A 23,487-nucleotide genomic window follows, 5' to 3' on the forward strand; every position below is an offset into this window, starting at 1 on the left:
TACACGGGCCTTCGGTTCCAAGAGTTATGCATGCACACAAAAATGTGCATGCTCAAACCCTTGGAACTGTCCCTGTGTGAGCATCCTCACCCTTCCAGAGCTAGTGTGCCAAGAGGACCTTGCCTGGTGAGCAAGTAAGAGAGGTTTTGTGCTGGGGAAACCTTGTGTGCAATTTCAGCCAGCTGGCCTTCAGCTGCTCAAGTTAAAGCTGTGGAAGATGCAATCAAACCACACTCGCTCCTGTCAACCGCAGTGATGCAGCTATGCACAGCCCAAGAGGTGCACCCTTCAGGCTGACGCTGCAGAATCAGCTGGTACGTCAAAAGTTGCATTTTTTAAAAAGAGGAGGGTGTCAGCCCCTCGGATCCTGGCTGGCCTGCATGCGCTGATAAAGAAAGAACAGTGCAAAGCAAAGATGACCTCTCCAACCCAGCGGGGGGGAGAGAATCCAGCAGCAGAAGGTAAAGTCCCACACGGCTTGATAAGATTGTATGCTCTGCACACAGGGCTTACAAAGCGCTGAGGCCAAAGCCAGGACCGAGTGACTCAGAGAGCTGGCTGTTAAGGGAACAAGGGAGCTTCGGTGTATAAAGGTAGCGAGAGGAACTCGGCTTCAGCAAAGGGGCCTGAATTCCCCATTCCCTTTGACGGGGTGAAATCATTGGGGGGGATTTCAGGCAGGGGGGACACTTTCCTTCTCTGTGGGCTCATTTCTTGCAGGTCCACCCCATTCCCGCAGCACTACATTCTGCTCCCAGAAAGTATCAAGGCTGCACAAAATGAGGAAAGGGCTCTTCCATTCTGAATATAACCAACTGTTGGATGTTTCCCACATTTTGGCAGAAATTGCTGAATTCCTTCAGAAAACGGGGGTCCAGTTCAAAGTACCAGTCACAGTACCTTTAAAGTCCTTCATTGCTTAGGATCATGGGCAACTTGAAGGTCCATCCATCCCCACATGGGCCTCCCTGTACGTATATTAAGTTTTTCACAATGGGGGGGGGGTCTCCTTTGGCTGACCCTGTAACCTAAGGGGTGGCTAACTGGTTGGTGGGGAGGGGGACGAATGTGAGACTCCCACATTCATCCCCCCCCACCAGGATTGCCACCAAGGGGGGATGGGTTGTGGTCTGGATGACTCCCCCCTCATACTGACATGTTTTCTTTGTCCACTCCCCTTCCATGGTTGCAAACCATGCAATTAAAGTAAAATTGACTGTGAACCTTAATTGCAGAAGAAACTCTGCTATTTGGCAGGACACAATGGGCCAAAGGCACTTTATCCATGAAACTGGTGCCCGTGATCTTGAAATCTCCTGCTATGGGAGGCCTAGGAATGAGAGATTCTGCTACAACAGTTGCTTGTGTCAGGAGGAAAACACACTGAGTAACTGATCCATTCAGATGCCCAGCAAAGCCCAGCAGCTAAGAAGCTGAGCTGTGAATCCAGACACCGATGGTTCAAATCGCACCTCGGACATAATTTTTTGAAAACCCACTTTCTGTCTCAGGTTTTCTGTCTGTGATGTGGAGCGCAATGGCAGCCGAAGGATTAGCTTGAAGGGCTGCTGTAAACTTTACACAGTACCTAAGGCTGCAAGCTCCACGCGAGGCAAGACACCCAATGGCAGATATCTCTGCCCTAAGAGGCGCTAAAAGCAAGTGACTCACCCCGCCAAAACCCCGGAAGCGCGACAGAACTTCGTTATTGATGAAGCAAGCCTGGGCAGGGTTAGCCAGGGCCTGGTCCAAGAGGTGGTCGATGAAGTAGATGCCAGGCTCCACCGTCAGCACCATGCCTTGGACAAGGAGGCGGGCAGTGCGCAGGCTCCGCAGCCCCGGAAGGTCAATGCGTTCCACACCCTAGGAAAGTGCGGCATAATGGTTAGAGTGTTTGAGCAGAACCTGGGAGAGCAGGGTTCGAATCCCAACTCCGCCATGATGCTCATTGGGTGACCTTGGGCCAGTCGCTGTCTCTTAGGCTAACCTCCCTCACAGGGTTCTTGTGAGGACGAAACAAGGAACGGAGAACTAGTTACTCCACCCTGAGCAACTTGGAGGAAAAGGTGGGATATAAATGAAATAAATACACATTCCCCCTGATATGGTTAAATTGGACCACTGTGTTCAGACACAGTCTGTCGTGCTTCTCAAATTTCTTTACTGGGCGGAATAGCATTTCTTTCCCCACTTAAAATGTTCCTAAAATTTAACAGGAAGAAAAGCTAGCTGCGACCAGCTGACACCCACACATTCGAGGCCTGAACTGTTCGGATGGACAGAGGTGGTGGGAAATGCCCAGCGAGAATGAGAAGGACCATGTAATTTCCTCGCTGCCCCTTGGGCTCCCAGCCCCATCCCACCCAGGAATACACTGAAGAGCTAAGAGTGCCTAATCTCGTGGATTAATGAAGTCCATGATCTGGAAAGAATTAAATTAGCGGCTGGACCCCTGGGCCACCAGCCTTTTTTAATCTGAAAAATAAAGCTGAAGATGCTTGGAACACAAAACCAAACACATCCAGGTTCTCTTGAGTCCATCGCTCGAAGCACCCCCCCCCCCCAGTGATGAATGATCAATTTCTACTAACTGGATATGATGGCCGGGCCGGGCCAATGCACAGGCAGGATCCCCAGAAGGGCCCAGGAGGAGGGAATGCAATTACTGCTCCCCCTGCCCCAGAATCAGTTGGCCTGCCTTCCACTGACTTCATTCTCTTAAGAAAGCAGGGCAGAATTGGTGTGTGTGTGTGTGTGTGTGTGTGTGTGTGTGTGTGTGTGTGTAAAACGAAGGGAGGCAACTGGCAAAACCCTTGAAGAGAGGACCTAGGAAGGTGTCCAGGTGCATGGAAAAGGCCGCTTCTTCAGCTCTAAAGTCTGCAATCTCACATATGCCTTGGTACGTGGAAGCAGGTAGTTTATGTCTTTGGGAATCCCTCCTCTGGGAAGCCCATCTGTCTGACTCTCCCCCTTCAAAACACTTGAGAGAATCTGACCTTTCCTAGCAGGGCTTCAGAACAGGGATTGTAAAAACCGCAGGCCCTTGAGGGGTAAGTGTGGCCCTCCAGGCCTCTCCACCTGACCTTTGGAGCATCTCCTGCACCCATTTTCACCCCCCCCCCCGTGTGCTTTTTTGCCTGGCTGTATCCTTGAGCCCTTGCTTTTGCTTGCCTGGGTGGAGGACACATTGTGCAGAAACTAGCTTGCTCTACAAAGGCAGAATTGACATTTGTTGCTCTGTCCACTTTTGCCTCTGGCTCTGGGGAGGCTGCCCAGAAGGTGGTGTGGGGCTCTTGAGCTGAAAGACTATTCTCCATCCCTGGAGAAATAGTGATCTGACTTTCCTGCCTTGCTTGGGTTGCCTTCTGGCAGGTTCTGCAATTAATTTGTTTGTTGTTGCTCATGCTTTAGTTTGCGGCTTCTACAATAGGATTTGAAAGCCCGATAGCAGGCTGGCAAAGCACTATGCGTGTTTGCATAAACAAGTAAACACACGCAGCTGTTTGGAGGTGGCGGGGCACGTGGAAGAAGGGGGACAGAGGCATGCCGACTTGAGCGTTTCCAGATATTTTGATTCCCCTTTTGCAATCCTGGTGATTTAACTGGCACCCTTGGAGACACTCCGATACTGACCTCTGGGTAGCCTCCCACATCATGCACGTCGATCCCAAGGAGGTGTCCAAGCCCGTGGGGCATAAATAACGCACCCAGATGAACCTTCACCATGTCATCAATGTTGCCTCGGAGGATGCCAATTTTTGTGAGCTCTTCCAGATGGATTCGGTCCGCCAGACGGTGCATATCAGGCCAGGAGACTCCTTCAGGGGAGCAGAGAAAAACGGCTGCCATTAACTATTATTTAAATGTTTCTCCCCCTCTTTTAAAGAGGAAATTTGGGGGGGGGACACAGCAGCAGAAGTGCACCCACCCAAGGGCAGAGTTTTTAATACAAATGATGCTTTAAAGAATAAAGAAATGTTACTCAGCAAACAAACAAAATAAAAAATGGGAAATAAAGACATATAACATTTTTTCCTTTAAAGTAAAAGAGATACCAGATGCCTTTGCTTTTAGAGCAAAGGTGGGGAATCTTTGGGCCCCCCAGATGTTGCTGAACTACAACTCCTATCATCCCTGCTGGCTGGGGCTTATGGGAGTTGGGGTCCCAAGAGGGCCAAGGGTTCCTCACTAATGCTTTAAGACGACCCACGCAGACAGCTAACTAATGCAACAGCACCTTCGCAGTCTTCGTGGGGTGTTAATGTGCTCCACACATCACTTGGGTCCATTTCTACATTGGACTTGGGATTGGGAGACCAGGGCATAAACTTAACCCTAAAGCTCACTAGGAGTACTTGGGCCAGAGACGATCCTTTCAGTTAAACGTGACCCACGTGGTTCCAGGAAGGGCAACATGAGGGACATGTCACAAATACTGCCTCCAAGAAAGGATGCAAGGATACCAAAGCAATAAATCAGATGACTAAGCAAATTAATGCCACCTGTACGTGTCTTATTCCTCATCCTAAGAATGAATAATTGAGTTTCTCTCTGTGTCCACCTTCCTGCTAATTTCCCCAGAAGGCTCACAATTTAATGAAGTCTTTCCCTCAACCACTCTCGCCTCCACAACTCTGCCAACCCCTCATTTGAGGGAGCACAGAAATCTCACATCCTCTCTCTCCAGCCAACAGGTCTTCCTGCTTACCCAGCCCAGCATTGTGGAGAACAATTCCCTCCCCCACCCAAATTCTCACTGTCCAGCGGGAAATATTTCCCTACCCAACCCCGACCCATAAACACTAGCAAATCCACAAAGCTACCATCACTTCTGTTATGTGTTTTATATTGTATTTGGAAGACTGATCTTATTTAAGATTCAAATAGATCACCCACTCACCCACTTCTTTCCTCTCGTGTCATTTGAATGAACACAGCCCGTTTTGTGAATGTCCAGGCCAGCCATCCCCAATCTGGCACCCTCCAGATGTTTTGGATTGCAACTCCCATCAGCCCCAGCTAGCAGAGCTCTATGTATGATGCTGGGGCTAATGGGAGCACAGCAATGCTAGGTGAGGCTGATGGGAGCTCTAGTCCAAAATATATGGAGTCTACTAGGTTGGCAAAGTCTATCAACACTAATGGGTCCACCTTCCATCCCTCCCTGTTCGCTCTCCATCTCCCTAAGGCCATTCAGATTCCCCCAAATGTCCCTGGGTTGAGGTCTTTCACCCAGAACATCATCCTGCCAAGTGGCAGGAAGACTTTTGACTGGCATGCAGTGCAGATCTGTGCCAAAATATCCATACCTGCAAGCTTCCTTTCTCTGCAGTGAGCAGCTTGGAATACCTGCAGTTTGAGCTGCCTGCCCATCTCTTTCCCTCTTGACTAAAGCCCCTCCAGCAGCCGACACCCTTCCCCCTATCCTGAGCAAACTTCATTTGGCTGACTGAGTGTTTAACCAAAACCTCAAGAACAGTGATACTTATCCTACAAAGGCACTCCGAAATCTGCTGGTGGACTACTTTTGAATAAGCTGTGGTGACACAGAGCACATTGTTCCCTTGGTGACGGGCACTGCACGGCCTTGCGCACACGGAGGCATCTTTTTCGCACTGGCTGCCGTCACGCTGCTCCCTTTCCCCCCCCCCACTGTGGGGGGGTTGAGTCACTCCCAACAGGACCGTTTCCAAACTAAGGTAACTGGGGTGAAGGTTTAGCAGCTAACGCTTTCCTTGTTCGGATTTGGCACACTCGTGTACGAGTCAGCAGTTTTTGCATCCAAGAGGCCCTCCCAGTTTACATTTGCTTTACCCCGCTCAGTGGGGGAGGCAGCTTTGGGGGGTGGGGGCATATCTTGTCTGAATTATGTTAACTTTTTTAAAAAAGAAACACACACACACACTGTGCTGAAAATAATCAGAAGGGAGGAACACTCCCCTAGCTCAGCACCAATAAAAAATTACCCTTGTCCTACCTCTCTGGAATAAAGGCCAGTAACAGATCATCCTTTTTTTACCCGGTGCGTGGTGTGGGCAACACAGCTGTTCAACATTCACAGAATCACAGAGCTGAAAGGTCCACAAGGGTCATCTAGCCCAACCCTCTGCAATGCAGGAATTGCAGCTAAAGAATCCTTGACAGATGGCCATCCAACCTCTGTTTTAAAACCTCAAAGGAAGGAGAGTTCCCCGTCTTCCAAGGTAGTCCTTTAAACTGTTTAAAGTTAGCCGATTTCTGATTTTCACATTTGTTTTGTTGTGTGGTTTAATGTGCAGCTGTTGTAAACTGCTCTGATTTTTTTTTTTAAGAACAGGAATCTATAAATAGTTTTATCAAATGAATAAATGAATGCAAGAAAAACCTCATTACATAGACACAATAGAAATTACTGAAAACAGTATGTCGGTGTCCGTATGGAAGGGTTCCAGGATGTTAGCTATTTTGGAATCAATACTTTTATACATATATAAAGGGAGCACCTTTGAATGAGGGTGAAAGAGGAGAGCGCAAAATATGGTCTGAAGCTCAACATCAAAAAAACTAAGATCATGGCCACTGGTCCCATCACCTCCTGGTAAATAGAAGGGGAAGAAATGGAGGCAGAGAGAGATTTTACTTTCTTGGGTTCCATGATCACTGCAGATGGTGACAGCAGTCACAAAATTAAAAGACGCCTGCTTCTTGGGAGGAAAGCAATGTCAAACCTAGACAGCATCTTAAAAAGCAGAGACATCACCTTGCCGACAAAGGTCCATATAGTTAAAGCTATGGTTTTCCCAGTAGTGATGTATGGAAGTGAGAGCTGCACCATAAAGAAGGCTGATCGCTGAAGAATTGATGCTTTTGAATTATGATGCTGGAGGAGACTCTTGAGAGTCCCATGGACTGCAAGAAGATCAAACCTATCCATTCTTAAGGAAATCAGCCCTGAGTGCTCACTGGAAGGACAGATCCTGAAGCTGAGGTTCCAATACTTTGGCTACCTCATGAGATGAGAAAACTCACTCGGAAAGACCCTGATGTTGGGAAAGATGGAGGGAACAAGGAGGAGGGGATGACAAAGGACGAGATGGTTGGACAGTGTTCTTGAAGCTACGAACATGAGTCTGAGCAAACTGCAGGAGGCAGTGGAAGACAGGAGTGCCTGGCGTGCTCTGGTCCATGGGGTCACGAAGAGTCGGACACGACTAAACAACTAAACAACAACAACAAAAGGCAGCACCTGAGAATAAAGACTGTGGGGCAATGACTTCATCTGAGATGGGAGGCTCTGTCTGCTCCTACGGTATTATGCAGAGAGGCAGAGGACCCTCAGCCACATACCTTTGGGAATTGCAGAATCATAGACTTGTAGAGTTGGGATGCACCCAAGGGTCATCTAGTCCAACCCCCGGCAAAGCAGGAATAATAATAATAATAATAATAATAATAATAATAATAATAATAATAATAATTTATTTATACCCCGCCCATCTGGCTGGGTTTCCCCAGCCACTCTGGGCTGCTTCCATCAGAAAAATAAAACACAGTAATCTATTAAACATTAAAAGCCTCCCTGAACAGGGCTGCCTTCAGATGTCTTCTAAAAGTCTGGTAGTTGTTTTCCTCTCTGACATCTGTTGGGAGGGCGTTCCACAGGGCAGGCGCCACCACCGAGAAGGCCCTCTGCCTAGTTCCCTGCAACTTGGCTTCTTGCAACGAGGGAACCGCCAGAAGGCCCTCGGTGCTGGACCTCAGTGTCCAGGCAGAATGATGGAATCACAGCTAAATAATATTTGACAACCCAACCTCTGTTCAAAAAACCCCATTCTCCTCTTTACCAGGCTAAACATGCCCAAATTCCCTCGACTGTTCCTCATAAGGCTTGGTTTCCAGGCCCTTTATCATCTTGGCCACCCTCCTGTGCACATGTTCCAGCTTGTCAATATCCATCTTAAACTGTGGTGCCCAGAAAATGGACACAGGACTCCAGGTCTGGCCTGACCAAGGCAGAATAGAGTGGCACTATTACTTCCCTGGAACTGGACACTAGAGCTCCATTGATGCAGCCGAGAACTGCAATAACTTTTTTTTTTGCTACTGTATCACACTGTTGACTCATGCTAAGCTTGTGGTCTACTAAGACCCCTAGATCCTTTTCACATGTACTAATAATTTGGCTAAAAGTGTGGAAATCAGAGGAAGGGTTTTTTTTTTTTTAATCTCTTTACGCTTCCATATATCACACAATGCTAAGAAATGAGGAAGCTGGCCCAAGACTGGCTCAGTTTGCTTTGATCTTGACAAAATGAGGTTGCACTTTGGTGCTGAAATTGATAGTATGATCAAAGAATCCCAGTGACTAGAGCTGGCATCACCCTGGAAAAGCAGAGTTCCTTGAGAGTCGTCCCCCCCCCCCAAAAAAAAACTTTGCAGACCAGAACTTGAGAAGAATTCAGAAGAGGATCTAATTAACACCAGCTTTTTTACATGAGAGGCCCTGATGCCACATTAAAAGTTAGGCTGAGGCCAAAAAGACTTTGCAAAAGTTGCACATCTCCTTTCCTTTTACTGGCTACCCGTTTTCATTAAGGAGGTTCTCAGAGACGCATTAATATATTATGCTCTGAGAGATGTCAGATTTTTCATCCTTCCCACCAAACCCACCCGCCCCTCTAAATTAAAAGGCTCAGGGTCCTAAAGTCATAGAGGACTCTTCATTATTTTTGCATGCAGCTCAGGAATATTCAGCTTTAATTAGAGAAGCAATTTTAGGCCCCTTATAAGACTAATCCCCCTCTCCCAAGGCACAGGATACTCTCACAAGGAAAAAAAAATCTTCTTAGCTGCCTGCATTCCCGATGACTAAAGGAATCATCCGCAGATACTCATTTGAAACAGGACAAGCTCCTGAGGGTGGTGTGGTCAGGCGTTTGCTGCCCCCCCCAATTCCCCACTTTGCACAGGGCACCTGAGATGGTCAGAGGAAGCAGAGGCAAGTCTCCATACTACACACTTCTTTCAGGTGTCCGGTTGGCAAAGGCTGCTCTAACCACTACACCACCCTGTCTCACATTGGTGAAACGCTCCCCAGGTTTTAGTGAATTGCTCTCCACTGGGCTGCTTATAGATCCATCCCCCCGACCCACCTGGAACCTTGTAAAATGCTCCCCAATACTGGGAAGTTCATCAGCCAACCAGCCAGCCTGCCAGCCAGCTGTCAGCCACTGGAGGGCCAGGTTTACATAGCCTGATTGGAGAACCCTTGGACTTTGGACTGCTGTCGCATGAGACGTCTGTCCTAAGGGGAAATCTGCTGATGAGGCGTCTGCTTCATTCTTAATTCACCACCAAATAGGATACCGTCCGATGTAGGTCAGTGAACCAATGGATGACCTTCTCACCCAATGAGCATGGCTCACTATGGTTCCACTGCTTCTTCCTGAGCATCGGTGGAAGCACGATGAGCCTGGACATGACACACCTTCTACCGTCTCCCCACCCAGTTCTCTCTCTCTCTCTCTCCCTCTCCAGCTATAGCAAGGGCTGCTTGACTGCCACAACATTGACCGTAGCCTTGGGCAAACAAAGTAACTGTGTTTGACACTGGAATATGGATTAGTTAGCAAAGAGATTACGGCCTCAGAAGCCATTTAGGCGTTACAGAGGGCTAGCACAGTGAAGGCAGATTTCAAGGTGACTTTCAGGCTGCAGGAGGAGAAAGGTGGTCCTGCAGGGGCCCTGGCACTGACTCTGCTAAAATACCAACTCCAGAAGGCTCCTCCCTCAACTGTCATCCTTTCTGTCAGAGTACAAGAAGAGGAAGAAAGGACTGCAGAGCCTCTCCATCAACTCTGCAACGTCTGACTCCTCGTCTCCTTGGAATCTTTCCAATCCAGCTGGCCAGCAACTCTGTGCTACGAAATAGTGCAGAGTTTACTTGCTTTCCTCCTCCCTCCTAAACCTCCCCGCCCCTTTCGTGTTGTGTCTTTCATATTGCAAGCCCAAGAGCAGGGACTGCCTTCTCACAAACAATTTGTAAACTTTTTTTTTTCCTGCTAAAGAGGGAGATAAAAAATGCTATAAACAAAGGAACACCTTAGAAAAGGGCTCTGAAAGCAAGCGAACAGAGGAGGCTGTTTCATCCCAAAGACTTGGAGACACCTTACCCTGCTTAACAGCAGCATCGAGGAGACTAACAGACCCAATTCATGCAGCACAAACCACCAGGATAGGGATGGGGAACCCCAGGCCTCTCGATATGCCCCCCCCAAGACTCTCCCCATGCCAATGACCCAACTGGATGCTTGAATGGGAAAACTAGCAAGCATTAACCGAGCACCACTGATCGCATTCCCTCCTCCATGGATTTGTCCAGTCCTGTTATCAGCACATGGAAGGAGGAATCGCAATTCTAATTGGAACTGGGGCTGGAGAGGGAAAGGTGGGAATTCCCTACCACCACCACCACCACCACCCACTGTGGCCTTATGAAACCCCGCCACTCTCCCATGCCAGTGTACTGCTTCCAGGCGATGCACTGAGCATCATGCGCAAACCTGGCCATGAAACTCTTTTTGACAATCTGGTTCTCTAGATGCGCAGCTGCCAGTAACATAATTTAAAAATAAATAAATGCTGGCTGGGTGGAAAAACAGCAATGACATCTGAGCATATTTGGAAGCCCTTTCACATTTTTTCATACTTTGTGGAAGCAAACAGCATCCATCAGCGCAACAGCCGCCTTTTGCCCAGCGAGCGTCCAAGTGCCATGTCAGTTCAGCTGGGACTTGGGGGCACACGAGGCTATAAATAAGCGGAGGAGAGATAGGGAGAGGCGACCTGTTGCCAAGTTGGCTCTGCTTGCTCCTTTCCTCAGGAGGCGTTTGCGAGACAAAATAGCTTTTAATTGGAACGTGGGCGGGGTGTGTGTGTGTGGGGAGGGGTGTCAATGCTCTCATACCGGGAGATCTGGTTTGATACAATAGGAAACCGCAAAGCAAGAAGAATGGGATTATGATGTTCATTAAAAAATGGTACATATGGGTGGGGAAGGGCGAGGATGAAATGCAAACCCACCTTCCGCCAAGTACTTCATTCCTAATTTTTTGACACGTTTTTATCCTGCTTGTCGGATTAAAAAAATTAATTAAACAAAGGCTAGCAGAGTAGCCGGAAGATCACTACAACTCCCATGTGGCTAGCCTGGCTGGTGGCAGTTGTAGTCTAAAACATCTGGGAAGAACCAGGTGGGGGGGGGAGGCTGTTTGTTGAAGAGCCACAAGGAGGCCTGGCCTGTAACCTGGATTAAGATCACAGAGAACTGCCTTGGTGGATCAGGCCAATGGCCTATCTAGTCCAGCATCCTGTTCTGAGAGCAGCAGACCAGATGGCCCCTATAGGAAGCCTGCAAGCAGGTTCCGACTGCAAGGATCCTCTCCCAATTTACCATTCCCACCAACCAGAATTAAGAGGCATACTGCCTCCAGTAGCAGAGGTAAAAATGTGTCTCAGAATCCTTTACCACAGGCCAGGGTTCCTCAGCCTGACACCAACAGGCTGACCTCTAGGTGGAATGTCAAAAAGTTGTTAGGAGTTGTTATTCCGCTCCCCAGAGTTACTATTCCCCAGATTTCCCTAGGAAGAGCAATTGATGCTAGGGAGGGAGCTGGGTATGTTTATCCTGGAAAAGAAGGAGACTGAGAGGAGACATGAGAGCCATCTTCAAATATCTAAAGGGCTCTCACCTGGAAGGTGGAGCAAGCTTGTTCTCTGCTGCTCCAGAGGGCAGCTTGCAAATCGATGGATTCAAGTTAAAGGAAAGGAGTTCCACACTAGACATCAAGAAGAACATTCTGGCAGCAAGAGCTGTTTGACAGTGGAACCGACTGCCTTGGAAGGCGGTAGAACCTCAGCCCTCCAGATGTTTTGAGACTACAATTCCCATCATTCCTGATCACTGGTCCTGCTAGCGAGGGATCATGGGAGTTGTAGGCCAAAAACATCTGGAGGGCCGAGTTTGAGAAAGCCTGTGGTGGACTCTTGGGCCCCTTCCAATTCCAATTCTCCAATTCTCCAATTCTATTACTGTTAAACCATTCTGGGAATGTAGACCTGCGGAGGGGAATAAGGGTCTCCTAACAATTCTCAGCACCCTTATCAAACTACAGCTCCCAGAATTATTTGGGGGAAGGTGTGACTGTTTAAAGCAGCATTACTCCATGTACCATTCAGTCCGAGCAGAGCTAAGCAAATCTGCTGCAGATTTTAAGCAGTGGAGGGAAGAGTTGAAAAGAGTCCTGATTAATGGAAGACAGGGGGTATGCAGAGGGGGCTGTCTGTCTGCTAGCAGTGGCACAAAGCGGGCAGCCCATCTCCTCAATCTGGGGCCACACAGTGTGAAGCATGGCCAGCCCACTCCAAACCACGAGGGCTAAGCATCACCCCCAGCGAGTCTAGGGTGCATCGTACACACAGCAGCCTCTGGCAGGGCGACTTCCACAGAGGCTCCTTCTGTTCTGTTGATGTATTCCCCCCCCCTTCTTCTTACCTGGCTTGATGGCGCTTAGCACAGCCCGGTTTGACTTCAGCACAGCTTCATAGATCGCCCGCTGGTCGGGGGTGAACTTCCCATTTGCTGGAAATGTGCAGGTGATGTCTGAGGCATAGCAATAGTACTCGCCTCCCATGTCAAAGAGGCTGTAGGGAAGAGAGAAGTTTAGCACCTGGGAGGAAAGGGCATTAAGGACAGGAAGATTCTCTCCCCCCTAAGCTCAACTTGGACCTGGATTCAAGGTTCAGCAGCACCTGAAAGTTAATCTCCAGGTACTAGGCAATCTGCCCCATCCTCAAAATTATTTATTTTTTAAATAAGATTGCTACATCGCTTGATTGTTAAAAAAAAAAACCTTCTCAAAGTAGTTTGCAAAAAAGACAAAATTTATAAAATGATCAATAAGAAAGGCACAAGAATGTTTTGACCAGGCGCCAAAAAAGTTACATTGAAGGCACCTGCCTGATATCAATAGGCAGGGAGTTCCAAAGTGTAGGGGCTGCCACACTGAACAATCAGGTTCTTGCAAATGCAGAACGAGGACTATGTGACACCTGTAATAGTGCCAGTTCTGCCAGTTTTACTCATCCCTCAGCCTAACCGACTTCCCAGGAAGGTTGTAAGAATGGGAGCAGGAGCCTGGTCAAGTCACCCTGAACTCCTTGGAGGAACCTGCTGCAGAAATCGAAGGAATAAAAACAAGCTGATACCCAACAGCAACATAAAACAAAGGGCTGGGCCCATGACGTGAAAGGTCCGATTGCAGCTCAGTGGCAGAGAATCTGCTTTACATGCAGAAGGTGGTCACAGGTTCAATTCCCGGCATCTTCAGGAACAGATGGGAATGACCCCAGTTTGAAATCCCAGAAAGTTGCTGCCAGTCAGTGTAGACCACTGGTCTTGTTAGATAGGGATCATGGGAGCTTTAGGCCAAAACATCTGGAGGGCCACAGTTTGGGGGTGCCTGGTGTAGACAATACTGAGGTAGGTGGACCAGCCGTTGGATTCAGCATAAGACAGTTTCCCATATTCCCCGTAGCAGACCCTGCAATGCACCCGGATGCCAGCTCTGTCCCCATATCCACTATTACAGGCCCCCAACAACATTCGCCTGCTCATCCCCCAAGGTGAGATCTGCCACCACCAGTTGCCTGCCTGCAACCAACAGACCAGTCTGAATGGACAAAAATCTGGCATCTTAAAGTGTGCTGGCCTTCGGGAGAATGGCTCAAGTGGACTCTGTTGACAGTTTAGAGTCTCTTAAATCCAGACTTAATCGCAAACAGGGTACCCTTCCTATTATTCTTCAGGAGTTAAATTTGTTTGAACAACAGTAGGGCTATCAGCGACTTCTGACGAGAACAGTGACTTATTCTCTTCTCCTCTCATGGGAAGAGAGCTGTTGCAACAGTGGAATGGACTCTCTGAGAAGGTGGTGAGCTACCTTCACCCTAGCAGAGGCTGGATGGCCATCTACCAGGGATCCCTGAGCTTTGATTCCTGCATTGCAAGGGCTAGATGACCCTTGGGGATGCCATCCAACTCTATGGTTCTATGATTCTATGATGCCAGCTGGTGATCTTGTATCAAGCAGATTTCTTAAGACTTCCAGTACTGGCCAGGCCCATCCTCCTTCCTCCCTGGGTCTCTCGTGCCTGACTCCCGGCACCAGGTGGGGGACACGTCGTTCCCAGTGTGCTGATCAAACAAGTGGTGATTAAAATAAGTAGGGCAAAAGCCAGCCTTTGGAGTATGGACTTTTACTGTAAATAGCATCACGCCCGCCGCATGTACAGGAAAGGTCAGTGTGCCTCCCGTTTTGTCTCGGTGAGTAAGGCAGCCGGCATTGGGCAGCACATGGAGCAGCTGATTGCATTTTCTTAAAACAGTGCACAAGCTCTCTTTGCCCGCAGAGGACGACTTCAATGCTGTTGCTTAACTTTGCCAGCTAAGGAAGGATCCGCATGGCCCAGGCCCTTGGGGAGCAATGACAAGACTGGACTCACAATGGCCCACCTTTTCCACAGACGGTCCAAAATGCGACTCAGATGCTGGGGGATGCAGTCCCCACAAGCCAAGGATACTTCCTGCCAGTTGGGGAAGTTGTACTGGCTTTTTAACACAAGCACCTTAGTATGAGCCAGCTTTCCAACAGCTTGCAGCCAACCCCTGAGAGGCCTGGCTGATGTGCAGAGGCAGCTGTGTTTCCTGCATTGCAGGGGGCTGGACTTGATGTCCCTTTGAGTCCCTTCCAACTACAATCCAGTGCTTCCATGGTTCTAGCTCCTTGGGTGCTGACCAAGTCAGCCAGCCCCCAGGATCAGCCACTCCCGAACTGGGAAGTAATTACAAGTGCCTGCAAAGCCAAAGGATGCGTGATGGGAGGAGTCTGAATGCTGCATCTCTGCACGAGACAGTTCTGAACCCACTTCAGTTCAGTCGGAGGGGGGGGGGGTAGATCACTCTGGGCATGGCCTCTGCAATTGCTCCCAGTGCAGAGGCACAGAGAGGTTTCCTGCTCTCAGAGGAGGTTGCCTTGGTGCCTGCTCCTTCCAGGGAGAAGGCACACCCACGTTACCGAACTCTGGCGGAGACACAGCTGGTGATACCAAGCCTCTGCTGCAGGAGTCCTGATCGGAGGAGGACCTGGATCTCCCTCAAGGGAACCATGGGAGGTCAGGCAAGGCCGAGCCTGCATTGTCAGGCCCTACCGCATTCCAGCTGCCACCGTCTCTGACAGAGAGCCCAGGCTCAGAGACTTGGAGTGCCAGAACATGAAGGAACATAAGAACATAAGAAGAGCCTGCTGGATCAGGCCAATGGCCCATCTGGTCCAGCATCCTCTGTTCTTATAGTGGCCAACCAGATCCCTCTGGGAAACTGGCAGGCAGGACCCGAGCAGAAGGGCACTCTCCCCTCCTGTGGTTTGCAGCAGCTGGCACTCAGAAGCATTGCTGCCTCCCATTCTGGAGGCAGAGTTTAGCCATCATGGCTAGTAGCCACTGAAAGCCTCCTCCCCCTCTATGAATCTGTGCAATCCTCTTTTGAAGCCATCTAGGCTGGTAGCCATCACTCCTCCTGTGGAAGGGAGTTCCACAGTTTAACTATGCGCTGCACAAAGAAGGGCTTTCCTTTATTTGTTCTGAATCTTCTAGCATTCAGCTTTAATGTTCCCTGAGTCCCCATGTTACGAAAGAGGGAGGAAAACTTTTCCCCAACCACTTTGCAACCTTTCCTCAAAGGGTGGTTGCTCCCATCCCTGATGGAACAAATTTATTATCTGCTTCTCCAAGGTGTAGGGCCAGAACCAGTATTTTTAAACCACAAGAAGTGAAATTAGGAAGGACTTCCAAGAGCTGTTCTCACTTGGAAACCGATAGACTATCCCTGGTTTTTGAACAGAGGGTGGATGATCACCTATCAGCTATGCAGTAAGAGTGGGTTGTGAATGGGTTGAATTAGACGACCTTCCAGCTCTTATGACTCCAAGAACTAGATCCAGGGGAAAGGTGAGACAATATCACATTTTTGTCTGGATTTCATACATTCAAGTCACCAATGTCGAGCAACTAACTGCACTGACTCACACAGCTGCAGTATTCTTTTACCCCACTAATCAGCAGAAATGGTTCCCAGAGGGGAAAAGTCATGACATAAAAGGAAAAATAGATGGGGAGGGAGAAGACAATAAGCCAACTCTAGCACCTAAAGTTCCTAAAGTTAAGCAGTACTTCTTACAATGTCCACTGGTATGGAAATAGCACAGACACTGGCTGTGTGTGTGAGAGAGGGGTGGGGTGGGCTGGGGGCTCTCTGACTGTCCTCTGGCCAGTTTGCAGAATCAGGCCCTGCAGGCACAGTCAAAATTCTGTTCCCTGTCTGCATTCTTTTGCTGCTCCAAGGCCACTGGTAGTTAATTTTTAATACCAGGGAAGTAGGCAAAGCTCTGGGAAGCCGTTTAACTGACCCAGGGAGACAGGCAATGCTGAAGTCTGAGTCAGGCCATCAGAGCACCCTGTGCTGTACGGCCGCCTCTGACTCACAGCCCCTCTCCAAGGTCTCGGGAGACAGTCATGATCTTTGCTCGGCAATCTACCTTTTCCCTTTCATCCACACGAGAGCCATCCCAGGGAACTGCGTTAGAAGTTTATAAAGTTATGCCTGGCATGGACAAAGCGGGTAGAGGACATTTTAGTAGTAAGGCCAGTGAGAGGCAACAGGAGAGAGGTTTATTTTTCCTCCCTCTCTCATAACACTAGAACGGGCGGGCATCCAACGAAGCTGAGATGTGGGGGAATTCGGGACAGATAAAAGAAAGCACTTCCTTCCTACGGTGCATTGTTGAACCACGGAACTCACTTCCACAGGAGGCTGTGAGGGCCACCAACTTGGATGGCCTTAAAAGAGAATTGGAGAAATTCCTGGAGGAAAAGGCTACTAGACGGCTAATAGACATGAGAGCTATGCTCTGCCTCCATAGTGGGAGGTAGCAATGCTTCTGAAGGCCAGTTGCTGAAAGTGCAGGAGGGGAGAGTGCTTTCTGATCAGGTCTTGTTTGCAGGTCTCCCATTGATGCATCTGGTTGGCCACTGTGAGAACAGGATGCTGGACTAGATGGGCCATGTTCTGAATGAAGCACTCTTAGGTTCTGAATGAAGCACTCTTCTAGTTGCAGGGCATGTGCAGCACTACTTAAAACTTTCCCGACAACCCACACATTAGCCAGGAGCACCCTCTCACTGCAACCCAGGGGCATGTCTAGGGTTTTTCTTCCAGCTGGCAGCTGTACAACAGACAGTATCTCACTGCTATCTATAACAGCTCAAGCGACCTAAGTCAATGGTGCTTTGATTTCAATGCCTTTAGATCAGCCCTTTGCCAGGCTGGTGCCCTCCAGATGTTGTGGACTACATCTGGCTGCAGAGGGTTATTGGGAGGTGTCACACAAAACATCTGGAGGGCACCAGCTTGGCAAAGGGTGCTTTAAATAATACCTTACAAGTATGAAATAATTAGCTTTTTTCCAATTCAGGGAACAGACAAATATCATTCTACAAGGTGGTTTTTTTTAAATGGCCCTCTAATTAACAGATAACAGGAATTTGCTATTTTAAACAGATGGAAATTCAAAAGGTGGAGGAAAAGGAGAGAAGTTGATTTTATTTCATTTTTGCTAGCAAAGAAACCGTGACAGAAATTCACTTTAGAAACAATTTGTGTGTTTTTAATGGAAGGTGTCTCTGCATCTTTCATCACAAGATGGCACTATTAACTAGAAAGACTTGGCAAATTTCTTGCGAGTGACTGAATTTTCATATATGGATACAGAGAACTCAGAAGCCCTTTTCTCTTTGCAGATCAAGACACGTCAGTGACAGCAAAGACTGCAATTTTTATAGGCAGCTGCCATTAAAACAAGGACCGCAGTGATGCTCTGGATGCTAAATTGTAATAAATTTTAAACATAAAAACAATTAATTAAAATACAGATTAAAATACAGTATTAAAATTTAAGTGCAGCCTCATTTCAAGTAGGCCATAAATCCAAGCCATGAGGGAGAAAAACACAGGGGTCAGGCTGAGTCTAACCCAAAGGCCAGGCGGAACAGCTCTGTCTTGCAGGCCCTGCGGAAAGATGACAAATCCCGCAGGGCCCTGGTCTCCTGGGAAAGAGCGTTCCACCAGGTTGGGGCCAGTACTGAAAAGGCCCTGGCTCTAGTAGAGGCCAATCTAGCCATCTTATGACTCGGGATCTCCAGAATATTATTATTTGTGGACCTTAAGGTCCTCCGCGGGGCATACCAGGAGAGGCGGTCCCGTAGGTACGAGGGTCCCAAGTCGCATAGGGCTTTAAAGGTCAAAACCAGCACCTTAAACCTGATCCTGTACTCCACCGGGAGCCAGTGCAGCTGGTAAAGCACTGGATGAATGTGATCCCGCAGCCGAGACCCTGTAAGGAGCCTCACCGCGGCATTCTGCACCCGCTGGAGTTTCTGGGTCAGCTTTAAGGGCAACCCTGCGTAGAGCGAGTTACAATAGTCAAGCCTGGAGGTGATCATCGCATGGATCACTGTGGCCAGATCGGGGCGAGAGAGGTAAGGGACCAACTGCTTGATGCGGCGGAGATGGAAAAATGCCACCTTTGCTGTGGATGCAACCTGCGCCTCCATGGAAAGGGAGGCGTCAAAGGTTACACCCAAACTCTTGACAGAAGGCGCTGGTACCAATCTAAGGTCTAAGGTCCCGCTTCATTTTCCGAAGCTCCTCGGTAAACCAAGGGGCCTGGTTTCGGCGGGGTCGCAGAGGGCGCTTAGGTGCGACTAGGACCTGGGACAGACTAGGGTTCAAATCCCCCACTCAGCCATGAAGCTCACTGGGTGGCCTTGGGCAAGTGACTGCGTCTCAGCCTAACCTCACAGGGTTGTTGCGGGGAGGAGTTAAATAAGCAGGGGGGAGGAACTATGTACACCCCCTTGGGCTCCTTGGAGAAAAAGGTAGGATGTCTGTGTAACAACAGCACACTACCATTTGTAACAAAAGGAAGACAACCAAAGACTCACGGGAGGAACATCCTTTTTTTTTTGTCCTGTCTCAAATGTGGTACCCTCCAGATCTTGTTGGACTACAGCTCCCATCATTCCTGACCATGGACTGTGCTGGATGGGACAGATGAGTTGTTCAACACCTGCAACTGCAGAAGGCTTATCTAGCTTTCGTCTTTGCAAACCAACCACAACCCAAGAATTTCAAAGTTTCCTCTATTTTTGGAGGCAATCTAACAGACTGCATGGACCCAGGGTTTTACTCAGGGCTCTCCCCCCCCCCCCGGGCTGGAACTCACTGGAATTGAGTTTCGCCACCTCTTTGGTGAGTTCTGGCACCCCCGTAGTCGCGACACGGTAACACGTCCCCTAAGGGTGTGCGCCAGAGGCGAGTGGTGCGGCTGGGCGGAAGCGGAGGGTGAGCAGGCGAAGAAGGGAAGCTCCCCCCCCCACTTAAAAAAGCCCTGAATATACATATAATTTTTCAGTTTTAGCAAACCATTTTATGAACCATTTTATGAATTTTAAAGTGTTCTGCACAATCAGTTTGCAAGATCCTCTGAGCCTCATAACAAAAACGGCTTGAGAGAAACAGGAAAATAAAGACTGAAAGGATATTTTAGAAATGGGAGTATGAGATATTGAAATGGAAACCTTTGCACTTTAAATGTGTAGCCTTTGCTGGAGGTAAGAAGAGCTTAAATTCCTAATGGAATGCAGCTAATCTGGTACAAGTAGAAAATCGGATTTTTATCCAGTTTATTGAGCACATTTTAATGTTTTTCCTGATCAATTTGAAATTTCGCAGGCATGAAAAAATCCATATGCAGAGACATTTTAATCAATACAACCAGAATCTGCAGGTATCTTTTAATTTACTTGAAAGCTAACTGCTTTGTATTGCAGCTATGGTTACTATTAGCTGCCCCTGATGTCTTTTGCAACAGAAAGGTGGAGTAAAAAAAGATTTTATTTATTTATTTCGTTTATATCCTGCTTTTCCTTCAAAAGAGCCCAGGGTGGAAAACAAGAAGTGATAAAACAATAAAAATGTATTGCAAAGAGTTCCAATACAGATGCAAACTGGGATAAAGTTCTCAACTTAAAGGTATTGTTGAAAGAGGAAGCTGGAAAGGCAACAGAGAGGGTGCCTGTCTAATATTCATGGGGAAGGAACAGAAGAGAGTTGGGCCACTATAGCAAAGGCTTGATTCCTACATTGTGCAGAACGGACCTCCCAAAAAGATGGTGCCTGCAGAATGCTGTGATCAACTGGGTATATAAGGGGTGGGTATCAACTGGGTATATATAATAATAATAATAATTATTATTTTGCAAGGGTGCTTGGAAGTAAGCAAGAATAACCTCCAACTTCTCCCAGGAAAATGCAAAACCAAGCAGTGAGTACAATGATATAAACCAGAACTACGCCTTTTTTAAAAGGCTTTTAACATGAGCAAGTATACCTGATGCTTCAATGTCTGAATATCATCTGAGGCAGTTTTGTGGGAGGTTGGAGAGAACACCTCAGATCCTATTACATGACGAAATTGAAATTCTCACTTTTTAATGCAACGTCGCCACCATCTGGACCAACAGATCCTAGCACCAAATGTTTTCAAACCGTTCCCCTGAACGTATGGTGTGCATGTCTCAAGATCTGCCAGTAATATGTCTTGTTTCCAGGCACTTTTCTGCTCCCCAGTGTGCTTAGGCACCATGTGTGACCATGCCCGAAACACTGGACCAAAAGGACATTTCCTTGGCAACAGAGGCAACTACTTTTGAAAAGGGGAAAGGTTCTATAGTTATTAAAAACATCCTGGAGTTTAGCAAGTGCAAATTTGCTGCAGAGGGATCCTATTCACTAGTGACATCCACTGGCCAGGATATGATCACCTGTAAAGCCCTTTGAATCATCAGCATACACATGACCACTGATGATCTATGGTGGAGTAACTGTGCCCAGTGAAACATTCATGTCCATTAAAAGACACCCCACTTAAGTGGGGAAATGTGGCATATTGCTCTTTATGAGGATCTGAGTGCAGCTACAGGCAGCCCTGCCATTTCCAGGGAAAGGAAGCCACCACTCACCCCCCTTTCTGACCGCAGGAGTGGAGCAAGCATGGGCTGGAGCTGGGATTTCCCCCTCCTGCCCCTGTATAGTGTAGATAAAACTTTTATACTTTTATACATACTGTACTAGGAAGGGACGTGGGTGGCGCTGTGGTCTAAACCACAGAGCCTAGGGCTTGCCGATCAGAAGGTTGGCGGTTCGAATTCCTGCGACAGGGTGAGCTCCTGTTGCTCGGTCCCAGCTCCTGCCAACCTAGCAGTCCAAAAGCACGTCAAGTGCAAGTAGATAAATAGGTACCGCTCCGGCAGGAAGGTAAACTGAGTTTCCATGCACTGCTCTGGTTTCGCCAGAAGTGGCTTAGTCATGCTGGCCACATGACCCGGAAAAACTGCGGACAAACGCCGTCTCCCTCGGCCAATAAAGCAAGATGAGCGCACAACCCCAGAGTCGTTTGTGACTGGACTTAATTGTCAGGGGTCCCTTTACCTTTTACATACTAGGAAAGCAAAAATAAAATAAAAATTGCAACTCGCTTTATTGGTATATTCCTTTCTTGCAGTGGTCTGGAACCGAAACTGTTATATCTCTAAGGTATGCCTGTATATACAGTTATTATTTCAAGATTATCTGCTTGGGGCTAGAAAAATTGCCAGGTTTAGCTAACACAATGTTGCATTTTATCTACAAGGTATTTATCAAAAGAATGAACAACATCTGATAAAAAAAAGGCAAAGAAGCAACATCTAAAAAAAAAAGAGCTGCTCTCCTTCCCTTTGGGCAATCCATCTTTTCATCTCACTCTGGATTTTGTACTGTGCAAAAAAAAGGGGAGGGGAGAACAAAGCCCCTATTTCATCTGCAGTTAGTGAAATCGTTTACTACCTCTCTCTCCTCTCTCTAGTGCAGGCATCCCCAAACTTGGCTCTCCAGATGTTTTGGGACTACAACTCCCATCATCCCTAGCTAACAGGACCAGTCATCAGGGATGATGGGAATTGTAGTCCCAAAACATTTGGAGGGCCAAGTTTGGGGATGCCTGCACTAGTGCTTCCTAGGACTCAGTGAAACTGGCTGGTCCCTTGAATTACCTGACCTACAGCTGCATCCCCACCTTCTTCCCTGGCCACTGGATTGCTTTGGTGGAATCAGGCAGAGAGTTGCTGCACCCTCTTCTCTCAGTGTTGTGGAGCGTTCCTTTTGGAGGAATATATGGTGCTGGGGAGCCTTATAAAGCAGAACAGGTGGGTGGCATTTGTGCTGGTGGAAAGAGATCTATCTTATGACTCTATTCAGAAATACAACCTGCGCACTGGTGAGAGGGAACAGAAGGATCAAATTCAACCTTACAGATTCCTCTGGCATACTGCAACCCGAGATATATGGGGGCAGACTCTTTTAGAAAGGAAGACAAAAAACCCCCCAAGCAAACCAGGAGCTCTGCAACTCATATTTCAAAAAGTAACAAGGTTTTGCTTAGGGGGTTCTTACAACGGCGCCAGGTACATCTATGTAGCATGCCTGAGGAACGCGATGTTCAAAGAGGATCAGAAAGAGTACAAGGAAAACATTTCCTACGTGACTCCTTTTGTATTGCAGTAGTTCTACCATTGCCCTTTTCTTTGCTAGGCTCTTAGAAGATCTGTGCATGGAAACTGAAAAACCACAGGAACAATTTTTTTGCAACAGGCACAGCATGCCCCACTTATGACAGTGCAAGAAAGAGAAATGATTTCTGGGGAGGGCAGGAGGGCAGAACCCGAGTAATACGTCACAGAAATATGCAGTGGGTGATCTCAATGACAACTGGGGAACGCTCATTTGGGCAGCCAGCACACACTTCTTTCCCCTTGGACTTTACCAGGGAAGCGTGGCTTTACATTACGCCAAGATTGTGTTGCAAGCCAGCACTTCTCGGGGTTTTCCGCCAGAGGGCTCCCCTGAGCTATACAACAAAAAGGCTGGAGCAAAATTCCAAATGAGGTATATTCAGCAGACACTAACTTTGTTACAGCTTTACGGGTGCAGATGTGGAAATGACATGATTACTGCTGGGAGATACAGCTACCTGGACTAACAAACTAGCCTTACAAGCAAGGCAACTATTAAATGAGAGTCTTAACATACCAACATGGAAGTTACCGTAGTATTCTGAGAGGCAACTTGGAAATGTAAAGAGAACTGGGAATCTTTTGCATGCAGCTAAGTTAGACTTCAAAGCTGCATCGGTGGAGAAAGGAGACTTCCTAGAAGTGAGGGCTGACTCTGCAGCCAGGTGAAAACATCTGGCTGGTGGGTGGGTGGGGGGGGGGGAGGAGGAGGAAGGGTAGATG

The 23,487-nt window shown here is 48.0% G+C and overlaps 1 protein-coding gene across 1 annotated transcript in view; it reads right to left on the reverse strand.

Annotated features, from left to right (window-relative positions):
* The window catches only part of PEPD (peptidase D), a 130,187-nt gene that overhangs the window by 2,437 nt on the left and 104,263 nt on the right, over window positions 1–23,487 (reverse strand). Inside the window, exons 12-14 of the mRNA XM_035120425.2 lie at window positions 12,533–12,681; window positions 3,634–3,818; window positions 1,672–1,863 (exon numbers count right to left, since the gene is read on the reverse strand). Coding sequence (XP_034976316.1) covers window positions 1,672–1,863; window positions 3,634–3,818; window positions 12,533–12,681 — 526 coding nt within the window. The remainder of the gene's footprint in view (window positions 1–1,671; window positions 1,864–3,633; window positions 3,819–12,532; window positions 12,682–23,487) is intronic.

Source organism: Zootoca vivipara, chromosome 6, assembly GCF_963506605.1.
Source record: "Zootoca vivipara chromosome 6, rZooViv1.1, whole genome shotgun sequence".
Classification (NCBI taxonomy): Eukaryota; Metazoa; Chordata; class Lepidosauria; order Squamata; family Lacertidae; genus Zootoca; species Zootoca vivipara.